This window comes from Solanum verrucosum, unplaced genomic scaffold (assembly GCF_900185275.1).
Source record: "Solanum verrucosum unplaced genomic scaffold, falcon-dt-bn FXZP01000281.1, whole genome shotgun sequence".
Classification (NCBI taxonomy): Eukaryota; Viridiplantae; Streptophyta; class Magnoliopsida; order Solanales; family Solanaceae; genus Solanum; species Solanum verrucosum.
Genome location: NW_026020554.1, coordinates 444,872 through 458,556, shown reverse-complemented (window position 1 = coordinate 458,556; position 13,685 = coordinate 444,872). Strand labels below are relative to the sequence as shown.

The 13,685-nt window shown below is 33.4% G+C and overlaps 1 protein-coding gene across 1 annotated transcript; it reads right to left on the bottom strand.

Moving 5' to 3' along the window:
- Positions 1–6,514: 6,514 nt before the first annotated feature.
- Positions 6,515–13,608, bottom strand: LOC125810044 (phenolic glucoside malonyltransferase 1-like). Its single transcript, XM_049489560.1, has 2 exons — positions 12,312–13,608; positions 6,515–6,602 (listed from the first exon to the last, which is right to left on the bottom strand). Exons 1-2 carry the CDS (start codon positions 13,606–13,608, stop codon positions 6,517–6,519), a joined length of 1,383 nt encoding a protein of 460 aa, XP_049345517.1. The 3' UTR covers positions 6,515–6,516.
- Between the last annotated feature and the right edge of the window lie 77 nt (positions 13,609–13,685).

The window sequence follows — 13,685 nt, the reverse complement described above, 5'->3', positions numbered from 1 at the left end:
TTTTCTTGATGATCTACCCGGAGTCCTTCCTGAGAGAGAAATATACTTCAGCATAGACATCATTCCAAACACTCGTCTTATCTCTATTCTGCCATACAGAATAGCACCAGCAGAGTTGAAAGAGTTGAAAAAACAGTTAAAAGATCTATTAGATAAGGGTTTGATTCGACCAAGTGTCTCACCTTGGGGCGCTCCGATCTTGTTTGTGAGAAAGAAAGATGGTTCCCTTAGGATGTGTATAGATTACCGTCAATTGAACAAGGTTACCATTAAGAACAAGTATCCTCTTCCAAGAATTGATGATCTTTTCGATCAACTTCAGGGTGCTTCTTGTTTTTCTAAGATAGACCTCAGATCTGGCTACCATCAGTTAAAAGTAAGAGAGTGTGATATTCCCAAGACAGCATTCAACACTCGTTAGTGTCATTATGAGTTTATGGTCATGTCGTTCGATTTAACTAATGCACCATCAGCGTTCATGGACCTTATGAACATAGTCTTCAAACCTTATTTAGATATGTTTGTTATCGTCTTCATTGATGACATACTAATCTATTCAAGAAATGAAGAAGATCATGCTAGCCATCTCAGAATAGTTCTTCAGACTTTGAAAGATAAGGAGTTGTATGCTAAGTTCTCAAAATGTGAGTTTTGGCTTGAGTCTGTGGCATTCTTGGGCCACATAGTTTTCGGTGATGGGATTAGAGTTGATACTCAGAAGATAGAGGCAGTTGGCCTAGACCCACATCTCCAACTGATATTAGGAGTTTCTTGGGTTTGGCTGGCTATTATAAAAGGTTTGTGGAGGGGTTCTCGTCTATCTTACCCCCTTTGACCAAGTTGACTCAGAAAACAATTCAATGGTCTGAAGCTTGCAAGAGAAACTTTCAGGAATTGAAGAAGAGGTTGACTAGTGTCCCCGTTTTGACCTTACCAGAAGGTACTCAAGGTTTTGTGGTGTATTGTGATGCATCTAGAGTTGGTTTGGGTTGTGTATTAATGCAGAATGGCAAAGTCATAGCTTATGCTTCCAGACAGTTGAAAGTTCATGAGAAGAGCTACCTAACCCATGACTTAGATTTGGCCGCTGTAGTTTTCGCCTTGAAGATTTGGCGACACTACTTGTATGGTGTTCATGGTTATATATTCACTAATCACAAGAGCTAGCAATATGTGTTCACTCAGAAAGAGCTCAATCTCAGACAGAGGAGATGGTTGGAATTACTCAAGGATTATGACATGAGTATTATTTACCACCCAGGTAAGGCCAATGTGGTTGCTGATGCTTTAAGTAGGTTATCTATAGGTAGTACCACCCATGTTGAGGAAGCAAAGAGAGAGTTATCCAAAGATGTGCATAGACTTGCACACTTGAGAGTCAGACTTATGGACTCCACAGAAGGAGGAATAGTGGTGACGAACGGGGCAAAATCATCACTAGTGTCAGAAGTGAAGGAAAACCAAGACCAAGACCCCATTTTGCTTGACTTGAAGGCAAATGTTCAAAATCAAAGAGTGTTAGCTTTTGAACGAGGGGGAGATGGTGTATTGAAATACCAAGGTAGCTAGAGTGTGTGTACCAATGGTGGATGAACTCCAAGAGAGAATCATGAAGGAAGCTCATAGCTCCAGATATTCCATCCATCCGGGTTCCACCAAAATGTACCATGATTTGAGAGAAGTATATTGGTGGAATAGTATGAAGAAGGACATTGCTGAATTTGTTGCTAAGTGTCCAAATTGCCAACAAGTGAAAGTAGAGCACCAAAGACCCGGTGGTTTGGCTCAGGATATAGAACTTTCGGAATAGAAGTGGGAGGAAGTGGGAGATGATCAGTATGGATTTTATCACAGGCTTGCCAAGGTCTTACAGACAACATGATTCTATTTGGGTGATTGTCGATAGGATGACGAAATCAACCCACTTTTTACCGGTAAAGACTACCAACTCAGCAGAAGATTATGCTAAGCTTTATATTCAAGAGGTGGTAAGACTTCATGGGGATCCAGTATCTATTATTTCTGATAGAGGTGCACAATTTACTGCACAATTCTGGAAATCTTTTCAGAAAGGTTTGGGATCAAATGTGAACTTAAGTACTGCCTTTCATCTTCAGACAGATGGGCAAGTAGAGCGTACCATTCAGACCTTAGAAGATATGTTGAAGACATGCGTGATTGATTTCAAGGGGAATTGGGATGATCACCTACCTCTCATAGAGTTTGCTTACAACAATAGTTTTCACGCTAGCATCCAAATGGCTCCTTATGAAGCTCTTTATGGGAGAAGATGCAGATCTCCTATTGGGTGGTTTGAAGCTGGTGAAGTAGGGTTGATAGGACCAGATTTGGTTCACCAAGCTATGGAAAAGGTGAAGGTAATTCAAGAGAGGATGAAAACGGCACATAGTTGTCAAAAATCCTACACAGATATTAGGAGAAGGCCACTAGAGTTCGAAGTAGATGATTGGGTGTATTTGAAGGTTTCACCCATGAAGGGTGTCATGAGGTTTGGTAAGAACGGGAAACTTAGTCCCCGGTATATTGGACCTTATCGCATAGTCAAGAGGATTGGCAATATAGCTTATAAGTTGGAGCTACCACATGAGTTATCAGCGATGCATCCAGTATTTCACATCTCCATGTTGAAGAAGTGCATGGGAGATCCTTCATTGATAGTACAAACTGAAAACGTGGGGATTAAAGAAAATTTATCTTATGAGGAGATTCCAGTTCAGATTTTAGATCACCAAGTTCGCAAGTTGAGGACAAAAGAAATTGCATCAGTCAAAGTTCTTTGGAGGAACCAATTTGTTGAAGAAGCTACTTGGGAAGCTGAGGAGGAAATGAAAATGAGATATCCCCATCTCTTTGAATCTGGAGAGAACGCAGTTGAAGGTAATAATTCACTTCTTAGTACTCCTTGAATTATTGAGTAAGCATGTGTTACTTGTTTTGCTTGTTGAGTGTTGAACTAGATGTTACCACCCTAAGCATAATGAAATAAAGCTCATTCAAGGACGAATGTTCCCAAGGGGGAGATATTGTAACATCTCGCACCTAGAAACGACTAGAAAGAGTTTAAAATCTGAAAATAATAATTTTTGAAAGGAATAAGGAAATCTGGAAAATATGTCTAAGTTAAGAAAGTGAGTTTTGGCCATTTTCAAACGGCCATAACTCCTAGCTCAGGATGAGTTAGGAGCAGTTATTGATATGGTTGGAAAACCCTTGGAGAGACCTTTCCAACGCCGCCGAGTTTGCGACATTCCGACATCGTATGAGTGAGATATAACTTTCGGAAGTTGGGTTGTTGGATTGAGGAAAGTCTCAATCCGGATTTAGGGAAGGGCAAAGTAGTCTTTTCTCTAATTAATTTCCTAATTCGTTTTTAGGGATTTAATGGGGTAAAAACATAACTTAATTCAGTTTTGAAAAATTAGAATACGCTTAGGGCTTGGAGAAGAGAGAAAGAAAGAAAGAACGGGAGAAGAATGCAAGAATTCGCCAATATCATCCAAGCCTGCGAGTGGAATTCGTCGGGGGTGATCCCTATTAAGGTATGTGAGATCTTTTAGTGATGGGTTAGTTCATCCACACACCAACTTGTTTCAATCCATTGGTTTTGAGTTGTTTACATGTTGAAGAAGTGAGGTTCTTGAAGAACAAATTGTAGAATTCTTGTTGGTTGAGTTGTTGATGCTTGGGGGTGAGTTGATTCATGTTTCCGGGTTGTTTTTCGAGTTATATTGGTTGTATATTGAGGGTACAATTGATCCTAAGTATTTCGGGAAAGAACTATGAAATTTAGGGGAGTTTAGAGATAAAATTTAAGGGTTGGGCGTCGCGCCTGCCAGAGCACCACAAGAACTTCTCTGAAGTTTGGCCTCTGGCATGTCGCGCCAGCCAGAGTTCCAGTCAAACTTCTCTGAAGTTTGAGGGCTGGCGCCCCGCGCCTCTCAGAGAGCCAGGGACGCCAGTTCTCCCCATACGTTCCCCACCTTTTTGTACTTGTTCCTAAGTGATGTACCTATGGTTTCTAGTCGATTCTAACACTCTAAGGTACATCTAAACACCATGAAATCATCCATAAACATGAAATCATGAACTTTGAATCCATAATCCAATTGAAGGAAAGTTAAGATCAAAGTCAAAGAAGTTAAGAGTCAAGTCTAGAAGTTAAGAAGCAAGTCAAAGTAAAGTTTCTTAAAGTTTTCAAGAGTCTTTATTAAACGTTTTAACTTCATTTTAAGGCTCAAGTTTCAAGTTAAGTAAAGAGTAAACAGTTGAGTTCATTTCTCGAAAAGCTATTAGGGAACTAAGTATTCCCAAAGAGTTTATAAATGTTTTCACATTGAGCAAGAAAAGGGAATCTCGATTCCAAGATAGCTTTTAAGCTAAGTTTTGAGTAATCATCTCAAACCAAAGAAAGAAGTTTGTTTTAAAAACATATGAGTTAAGTATATTTTGGGAGTAGTATTGAGCACCGATATGGGGATGCGAGTTCACATTAACTCAAGTATCCATAAACCATGTAGCCATCATGGGTAGTAAATGATCATACTTTTTAGATGAATCTTTAAAATGCTTTTAGCATAGATTAGTGGATCCACTAAGTTAAGCATTCTATATGACGACAAAGTATAGGACAGTTCTTGCAGCGTGGGCAAGACACTATATCACCACTTAGGCTCATAGTGGTGGTTGTCGGTTAGAAAATCTCCCACAAAAGTTATATTACTTTTATATTTAAGTAAAGTTGAGTTTGTTATTGCTTTATCTTTAACGAACTAAGTTGTTTACACTATTTTACAAGCTTTATATATATTGCATGTGTCTTATTTCTTTATATTGAGTTCAGTTGTTCATGAGTTAAACAGAGCCAAAGTAAGTGTTCCTTTGTACTCCTTTGCATTCAAACTAGCATACTCGTACATTCAATGTACTGATGTCAGTTGACCTGCATCTTATTATGATGCAGACACAAGTAACCAGGATCAGCATCCAGCGCGCCGTTGATCCAGTTGAGAACTCCAAAGTCAGTGGTGAGCTTCCTTGCATTCTGGAGGACTCTTTTATTTCGCTTTCCTAGTTTTTTCTTTATTACGATGCTGTGTGGTTTGTCCCAACATCCATCTCAGTATTTTAGGATCTATCATTAATATTTTTAGCATTGTTAGTAATGTAATTTTCAACTAAAAATTGTGTGAATTACAATTTTCGTTTGATGGCAGAGATTTTTTATTTTTTTGTTAATTCTCAAAATTAGAATTGTTGATGATTCCTTCCCATGTAGTGATTTTTTTATGAAATCAATGCATATCAATTGTTGAAACATTCAGGTGTAGTTATTTTGTTGTCATACAAACCTAACTATGTTCTAACTATATCTTTTTTATGGTACTAATGCATTATTAACTTGATTCTAATACAATTTGTAATGACGAAAAATTTAAGGTAAGATATATCTTTTGGTCCATTTTTTTTAATAATAAATATTGCATATTTGAACACATTAAAAATCAAATTGTTGGGCTTAGACCACGTGCGCGCACGGGCATCACTTTCTAGTATACAAGACAAGAATATGAAAGTTTTCAAGTGGTTGTTGCTACTTGCAGACCAGTGCCAAATTCAGAATTTTCATTAAGGGAATTCAAGAATGTCTAGGGTTTGAATTTGGAAATTTTGAACTCCTAAACCACTGAGTCAATCTCTAGTCTTGTGTTCAACGGATTCAAAATTTCTTTCTCCCTATATATATATATATATATATATATATATATATATACACCTTACACACCCAAATGTAATTACCATAAATGAAATAATCATCCTTTTTTAATCATTTATAAAAGGATTTCGCATTAGATAAAATTATATTTTTTTGTTATTTTTCTAATCATAATTAGAATCTTAAAATTAATTAAAGTTTGAACAATTAAACCTTTTTATATTTAAAAAAATATATATAAAAACTCCTAAACGTAGCAAGTAGGAATGGAATTTGATCATTTTGGTTTCACCACAATAAGTGAACATTAAAAGTAAATAAATAAGTACTATATTGGCTACATCTTTAACACGTGCTACCCTATGTTCTTTTATAGTTTTGTATTATATTTTCAAAATTCAAATAATAAATTTATACTACCAACCACGCTCATCATTTGTGTTGAATTAACTTTTTATTCTTCAATGCCCTCCTTCAAGCTAGGTGGTATGAAGTAGAATGTATTATAAGATTTTTGTAGAGTTTAAGTGTCTCTTTAAAATAAGAGGACTAATTTGAGGAGACTTTATGTATTTTCCTATCATTAAATTAAACCTTAAGAAGGTTGTCAAAAGAGAAGTATACGTAGTACATTTTCTTTTAGAAGAAACATTATACTCTTAAAGGTGCAAAATGCATAAACAAAACAAAAAAGCTTATTCGGATGTACAAAGAACTAATATCAAGCAATTGAATAAGAAAGCCTAGACACAGGTAGGAATCCTTGCCAAATCCTCAAACACTTAGACTTGGTATAGAAAGCTAAGCCCGTGAGTGAATATAGCAGCAAAAGCATTCATTCGAGTTTTAGACAAAGACAAGCCAATCTCTAAATTTCCATCAAAGTCCTTAGAGGTGATACCATATCACGATATGGTATCGTGAGATGGAATCAATATTTGGACATGCGATTGTACGCTGATTCCATCTCATGATTCCATATCATGAGAGGTGATACCGTATTCTCCAAAAACCGTGATATGGAATTATATAGTGATTTCATATCATGATTTGAGATATTTTAATAGAATAATTGATCCATGAGTTTATATTTTGTTAAAACAACCCCACATTTATATCTACTAACCATTTGTTTCATATGTAATAAAATTTATAATCACATCATTACTTTTTAAAATTTATTATTCTCATCACCAACATATAGTCACTTTAACTCACACCTCACGATTGTGAAACTTTTCAACATTCACTTGAAACAATTAACCGGCATGCTAAAATAGTTGCCGAGGCAATTAGCAAGATGGCACCAACATTTATACAACCAAAAAATATGACTGGTGTACATTCCAAAATTCGACATAATACTTGATTTTGGCCTTGGTTTAAGGTAAAATTTCAATCACATTAATAAATTTATTTTATGGCCTTAATAAGTGAACATTTATATTTTATGCGTAAGTTATTTGTATTTAGTTACATATTTCCTATCAACTTTGTTTAAAGAGATAATATTTATTTTATGACTTTGCATTGTCTTGGAAGCACTATTTTTATTACTCTTACAAACATTATTTTTATGAAGTGCATTCTATAATGCTTCCAATTTATTTTATGTTCACTAAACTAATATTGATGTATTTTTTTTATTTGGTAGGATTGTGTTGGTGCGATTGATGGAACATATATAGAAGGGGAGGTTCCTAAAGCGGTGCAACAAACATATCGTAATCGCAAAGGAAGAACATCACAAAATGTCTTATGTGTTTGTGTTTTGATATGTGATTTACCTTTGTTGTTGCTGGTTGGGAAGGTACTGCACATGATGTTAAAGTACGTGAGAATGCACTTATTGAACCAACGTCACAATTTCCATTTCCGCCACATGGTAACTTTAAATTACATCCTTAGAATAAATATTATTTATTTACACAAAGCTATCTCATTTACGTCACATATGCTTTTAGTAATTCTTTATAAAATGTTTTTTGGTAGATAAATATTATGTTGTTGATGCTGGTTTCTGAAACACAAAAGGATTTTTAGCTCCATACAAAGGATTACGCTATCATTTGCAAGATTACCGAGGAAGTGAAAGAGAGCCTCAAAATGCCAAGGAACTATTTAATTATAGGCATTCATCTCTGCGCAATGTGATTGAATGGACTTTTGAAGCTTGGAAAAATAGATTTAGAATACTGAAACAAGGCATGAACCATTATGATATTGATACACAAGTGAAAATTGTCATAGCTTGTGCAGTGTTACATTATTATTTGCGAGAATACCAAAGTAGTGATGAAATATTTATGGTCTATGAACATGAAGATATAGTTGCGGAGGATATTGACCAACAAATGGCTCAAAATAACAATGTTGGTTCGCCTTCTCGGTCACATGATTGAGAAATGCAAATTCAACGTGAGGAAATTGTCCGTACTATATGGAAGGATTATATTAAAGACTAGTACACTACAATTTATATTCATTTTTTTTTATTAAATTAAAGTTAGATGAAACAATTACTTAAGTGGAGAACAAATAACTTTGTAATAATTTATTATGCGATTTTATAATTTTTTGTTTATTTGATTAGATTGAATAAACAATTGGGCTATTTTAATAGTTTTACAACTTATGGGATTTTTATGTTTATGAGAAAATATACAACACAAAAATTTCATATCGCATGTCCAAACAAACCTTCAATTTCATCTCATGATTCCATATTATGATACCATATCGCATGTCCAAACGGACATAAGAGACATCGAAATTCCACCATCATCATTGTCAAGATAAATGAATTCTAACTTTGCGGCCCTTTCCCATCCGAAAGCAGTAGTATACTAGTCATGTTTTGGCGGTCCAGCAATTGAAAAAAATTGAATTAGGTCTACGTTGTCCAACGCTTTTAACCAATTACCATTAAGGACCCATTCTTCATCCTTCATTTTTTTTGAATGACTTCTCCAACTAATTCCACCGCAATTATAAAGCCTTCCTTTCCAACTAAGTCAACATGCCTTGTATTTTTTTTAAAAAGAAATATTCTTATTTTCTTTATCTTGTAGTTAAATTAAGTTAATACACATTTTTTGCCTTGTATCTAAACTTCTTTTTTTACCTTCCTTCATTGTTTTTTCTATTAATTTTATTTACTCTTTTAAAAAAATATTCTTATTTCTTTATCTTGTATTAAAAAAAATTACACATAGTTTTTAAAAATAATTAAATGTGAAAACAAAAGAAATTAATGAAAGAAAAAAACAGTTTGAAGTGAAAAAGAAGTTAAAATAAATATTTTACAAAGAAAAGAAATGAAAATAACTAAAATAGAGAAAAAGGTCAAAATGCCCTTAAACTATGTGAAAAGAACAAAATTGTCATCCGTTTGCAGTTTGGCTAAAAAATACGTTTGTCGTCAATATTTTGATTCAAAAATATCCTTGCAATCAGTACTTTGGTCCAGAAATGCCCCTATAGTTACTAAATGGGTCAAAATTGTCCTTTTTCGAATAAATATATTATTTTTCCTTTTTGAACACATCTTCTTCCTAATTAAATATTATTAAAGAACATTGTTCTTGTTTTCTTTCTTTTAAATCACTTTAACCAATAAAAATGTTGGAGATGTTTTTTTCTTCTTAATCTCATTTTATCAATTAAAATAGAATAACTGTATGTACCCTTTCGACAGATAATGTATGTCATATATATAAGATCATAGTATATCTATCATTAATTTATATTTATATATCGATAAAAAATAATTATAATAAAATAAGAAATATTTTCATTTTTTATTTTTTTTCTGAATTGAAGTAAGATAAACATTTGCTAATTTAAAAGAAACATTATTAGAAAAAGAATGCGTTAAAAAGAAAATAAATAATATATTTATTTGAAGTATTTCATCTATGACACAACTAGAGGATAGTCTTTATGTCTATTTTTGTTGGTAGGGGTCCTTGCCAAATCCTCGAACACTCAGACTTGGTATAGAAAGTTAAGCCCGTGAGTGAATATAGCAGCAAAAGCATTCATTCGAGTTTTAGACAAAGTCAAACGAATCTCTAAATCTCCAGAAAAAGTAACGTGGTCAATCACAAAATTGGCTTGATGGTTTTGTGCGCAATCATCCATGAGCTCTGAAACACAAAAAGAACATGGCTAATGTTAGTGAAATTTTGAATCGTGCAACAATTTATTGTGAGCTAAAGAAGAGAAGAAGATGGAGCACTGTTTGAAAGGAATTATGGAAAATGGGTCATGGGTGTTTTATTTCGGTTTACGGATGGGTTAGGGAAGATGGGCGGGTTTATTAATTTTAGATAAAAATATAATAAACAATTATGTAAATAATTGAGATGTAGCTACGTGTCCCGCCGTTAATCTCAAGGGGGTATACACAACCCAAAATATTGATGGTGAGGGTATATACAACCTTAAAGTATAACGAAGGGTATTGACATACCATTTATGATAATTCGAGGATATATTTTTCCTTTTTCCTTTTTTTAAATGGAATAATCACCTAAAGTATGGTTGAGTGATTTGTGATTGAAATACCAATAATCGAGTGACTTCTGGATTATTAAAACAAAAAAATCAAAGTGATTTCTTAAATTAATTATATACCCTTAGTTGAGTGACCGTTTAAAAAACTTAACTCTGATCTTTCAAAGAAAATTAAAGCACAAATACAAATTCACACAAGAAGCAATAAAAATGTACATGAGAAGTATTCCATTACATTATCATCTATACTTATATCAGTAACCCCTACTGCGTCCTTTGATCATTTTATCAAGCAAGTCCACATATAACCACATGTTATGATGTTACATGAGTCAAGCTCAATTTGTCTTGACGATATTAAATTCTTGAGTTTCTCGATATCATCTCGTCCTATAATAAATGTACCTCGAATTATGTCATCGGGAGCTGGAGGACTCACAATTATGTCACTCATCTCCATCTTATTATAGTTCTTCATTACGAGACATCCAAACATCTGTCACGAACTTTAACTATGTGGAATCACGGAATGTGTCACGTAAGTCAAAAGATGTACAAAATTATAGGATTTTAGTTTAGTTAAGATATGTATCTAAAATTTCAATCATAGTCTAGAGGTAATAATTAAAAGCCTTCTCCCTAATAATAATAAAGAATTAATGTAAAGCTGCTATAGTAAGAAAAACAGCATTTATAAGATACTGGGAATATATCATTAACAAAGCACTACCTGCAGAAAAACAAAGATACATGTAGAACTTGTGATATTCGACCATACAATTTGTCCTTATTTGACAATTACTTTTGGCAAATAATTCAAATTCTCACGTACCAGAAAAAAATATTATTTGGAAATTTTAAAAAATTTAAAATTACTTCAAATTTTATATTTTATAAAAAAGCATAATACGTAAATATATTCTTTAATTTATTTTTAGGTGATATCTACGCCCTATAATTTTTGGTGCACACAAGCGATCACTTAAATTTGTATGAAATTGAATAAGTAGACACACACATTTTATGTGGCATAATACACGTTGAACGCTATAGAACGAAATTGTCATGTAGAACGCCACTTAGGACGAATGTGTGTATTTGTTACATGAAAATAGTGTAACAAATAGATATGCCATAATTCAGAAAAAGACTCTTTTTATTTTTTGGTTAAATGAAAATAGTACCAAAAGTTTAAATAACTATTTATGTTTATCCTAAAAGTAATACAATTGATTTTTTATAAGGTTAAGAGCACGCATCTTAATTGAACTATTTTTAAATACATAGTTATTTAAACTTAAATTTGAGTTAGTAATAATATATTTATCTATATTTGATTTATTATAAATAGATATGCCATAATTAGGAAAAAGAGTCTCTTTAGTTTTTGGTTACATGAAAATAGTGCTAAAATTTTAAATAACTATTTATGTTTATCCTAAAAATAATACAGTTGATTTTTTATGAGGTTAAAAGTACGCATCTTAATTGAACTATTTTTACATACAAAGTTATTTAAATTTAAATATGTGTAAGTATTCTTATATTCATCTCTATTTGATTTATTATAAATGAATCTTATGAACTATCAAAACAATCAGGAAAATAAACTACATAAAAGGAGAATTGGAGAAATAATATGCGCGAGAGAGAAAAACAAAGGAAATGCTAATTTTAGAGACATTACTCAATAATTGAAGTCATAATTTTATCAAACAAGTCCATACATAACCACATATTATGGGGTATCATGTTAATTATAAGAGCCATGCTCAAACTTGTATGTTTTTTAATAAAAATACACATCAATTTATAGTAACAAAGCTCACTCAGACGAAATCAACTTATAATTTGAAATTTATTCAAAGAAAAACACAAATACAAAGTCAAACAAGAAGTAATAGAAATGATTTTGATCATCATATATCTCTAGAAAAGCAGCAGAACTCTACTTTAGCCCATCAGGACATTCATGAAATGAAAACGGGCTACAGGACACTGAGTCCATCAGTAAATATAGCAGCAAAAACATTCATTCGAGTTTTGGGCAAATACAAACCAATTTCCAAATCTCCATCAGAGTCCTTAGACTTACTAAGAGACATCAATAAACCATTCCCGAAAAAAACAAAGTGCCATTTTTTTGGCTTTCCCCAACCAAAATCAGCTTCATATAAGTCATATTTTGGCGATCCAGCAATTGCAAGATATCGACCCTTATTTGACGCCGCACCAACTTCTTTCAACCAATCACCATTCAACACGTACTCCTCATCCTTGTTCCTTTTATAAATAATTTCTGCAATCGATTCCGTTGCAATTATAAATCCTTCATTATTTCCTACTAAATCAACATGCTTTGTACTTGCAATGTACCAAATGATACAATTCCCAAAATAAGATGAAGGAAGTGGTGGATCAAATCGTGCTCTGTAATTTACCGCACATCCAAAGTATTCCATTACATTCTCATCTATTATTTCAGTCGCGTCCTCTGATTTTACCAAACAACTCCATACATAACCACCTGTTACAGTGTATGATGTTACATGAGTCAGGCAAGGTCGTTTTGATAATATTAAATTCTTGAGTTTGTCAATGTGATCTCGTCTTATAGTAAATGTACCTCGAACTATATTATTATTATCAGGAGGAGGAGGAATTATGTCACTCATCTTTGTCTTATGTTTCTTCGTTTCTTCCCATATACAATCTCCTAGTCCATAAGGGTCTTTGACAATAGACCGATCATAAAACGGAATAATAATGAACTCATCGTTTTCATCGTTTTTGTTGAGAAAAGCCCATGACTTTATGAACCCTACTATGGTAGATTCGTCACCAACAACATGATGGCTTAAGAAAGAAATAGAAATGCCATGATTCGGAAAAAGTGTCACTTGAATAGCTAAAACCGGTGCAAATTGGACCCCGGATGTATCTTCAGGTTCCGCCATTTTAGGAACAAAGGGATGAAAATCCTTAGCGTTATGTGTATGATCATTACTAACAAGATAATCGAAATCCATGTCAGTACTTTCAGAAAAAGTAACAGATACAGAATCTCCTTTTACATAATGTAGTTCAGGATAACCGGTAGAATTCCATGGACAAACAAGGTTGCCAGCTAGTGGTAGATAGTGTTTGAGAGTGAGTGAGAGTGAATGTTTGAGAGTTGGAATAATATTTTGGATGAAACTATTTTTGTCAATATTGTGGAGTTTATAGAATAAAATCCTTGGTATATGATGGTTATGTAATATCCACAAAGTATCAAAGCAGGTTAAAGGGAGTGTTAGCTTATCTATGGCACATGAAGGTGGTGCAACTTGGCATTGCTCAATAATCGAAGCCATATTTCTCTTTGGTTAACAAAAGAGATCAATATGTTTGGCTTATATAGCCGTCAAACTTTGCGATTCAGAGTAAATAT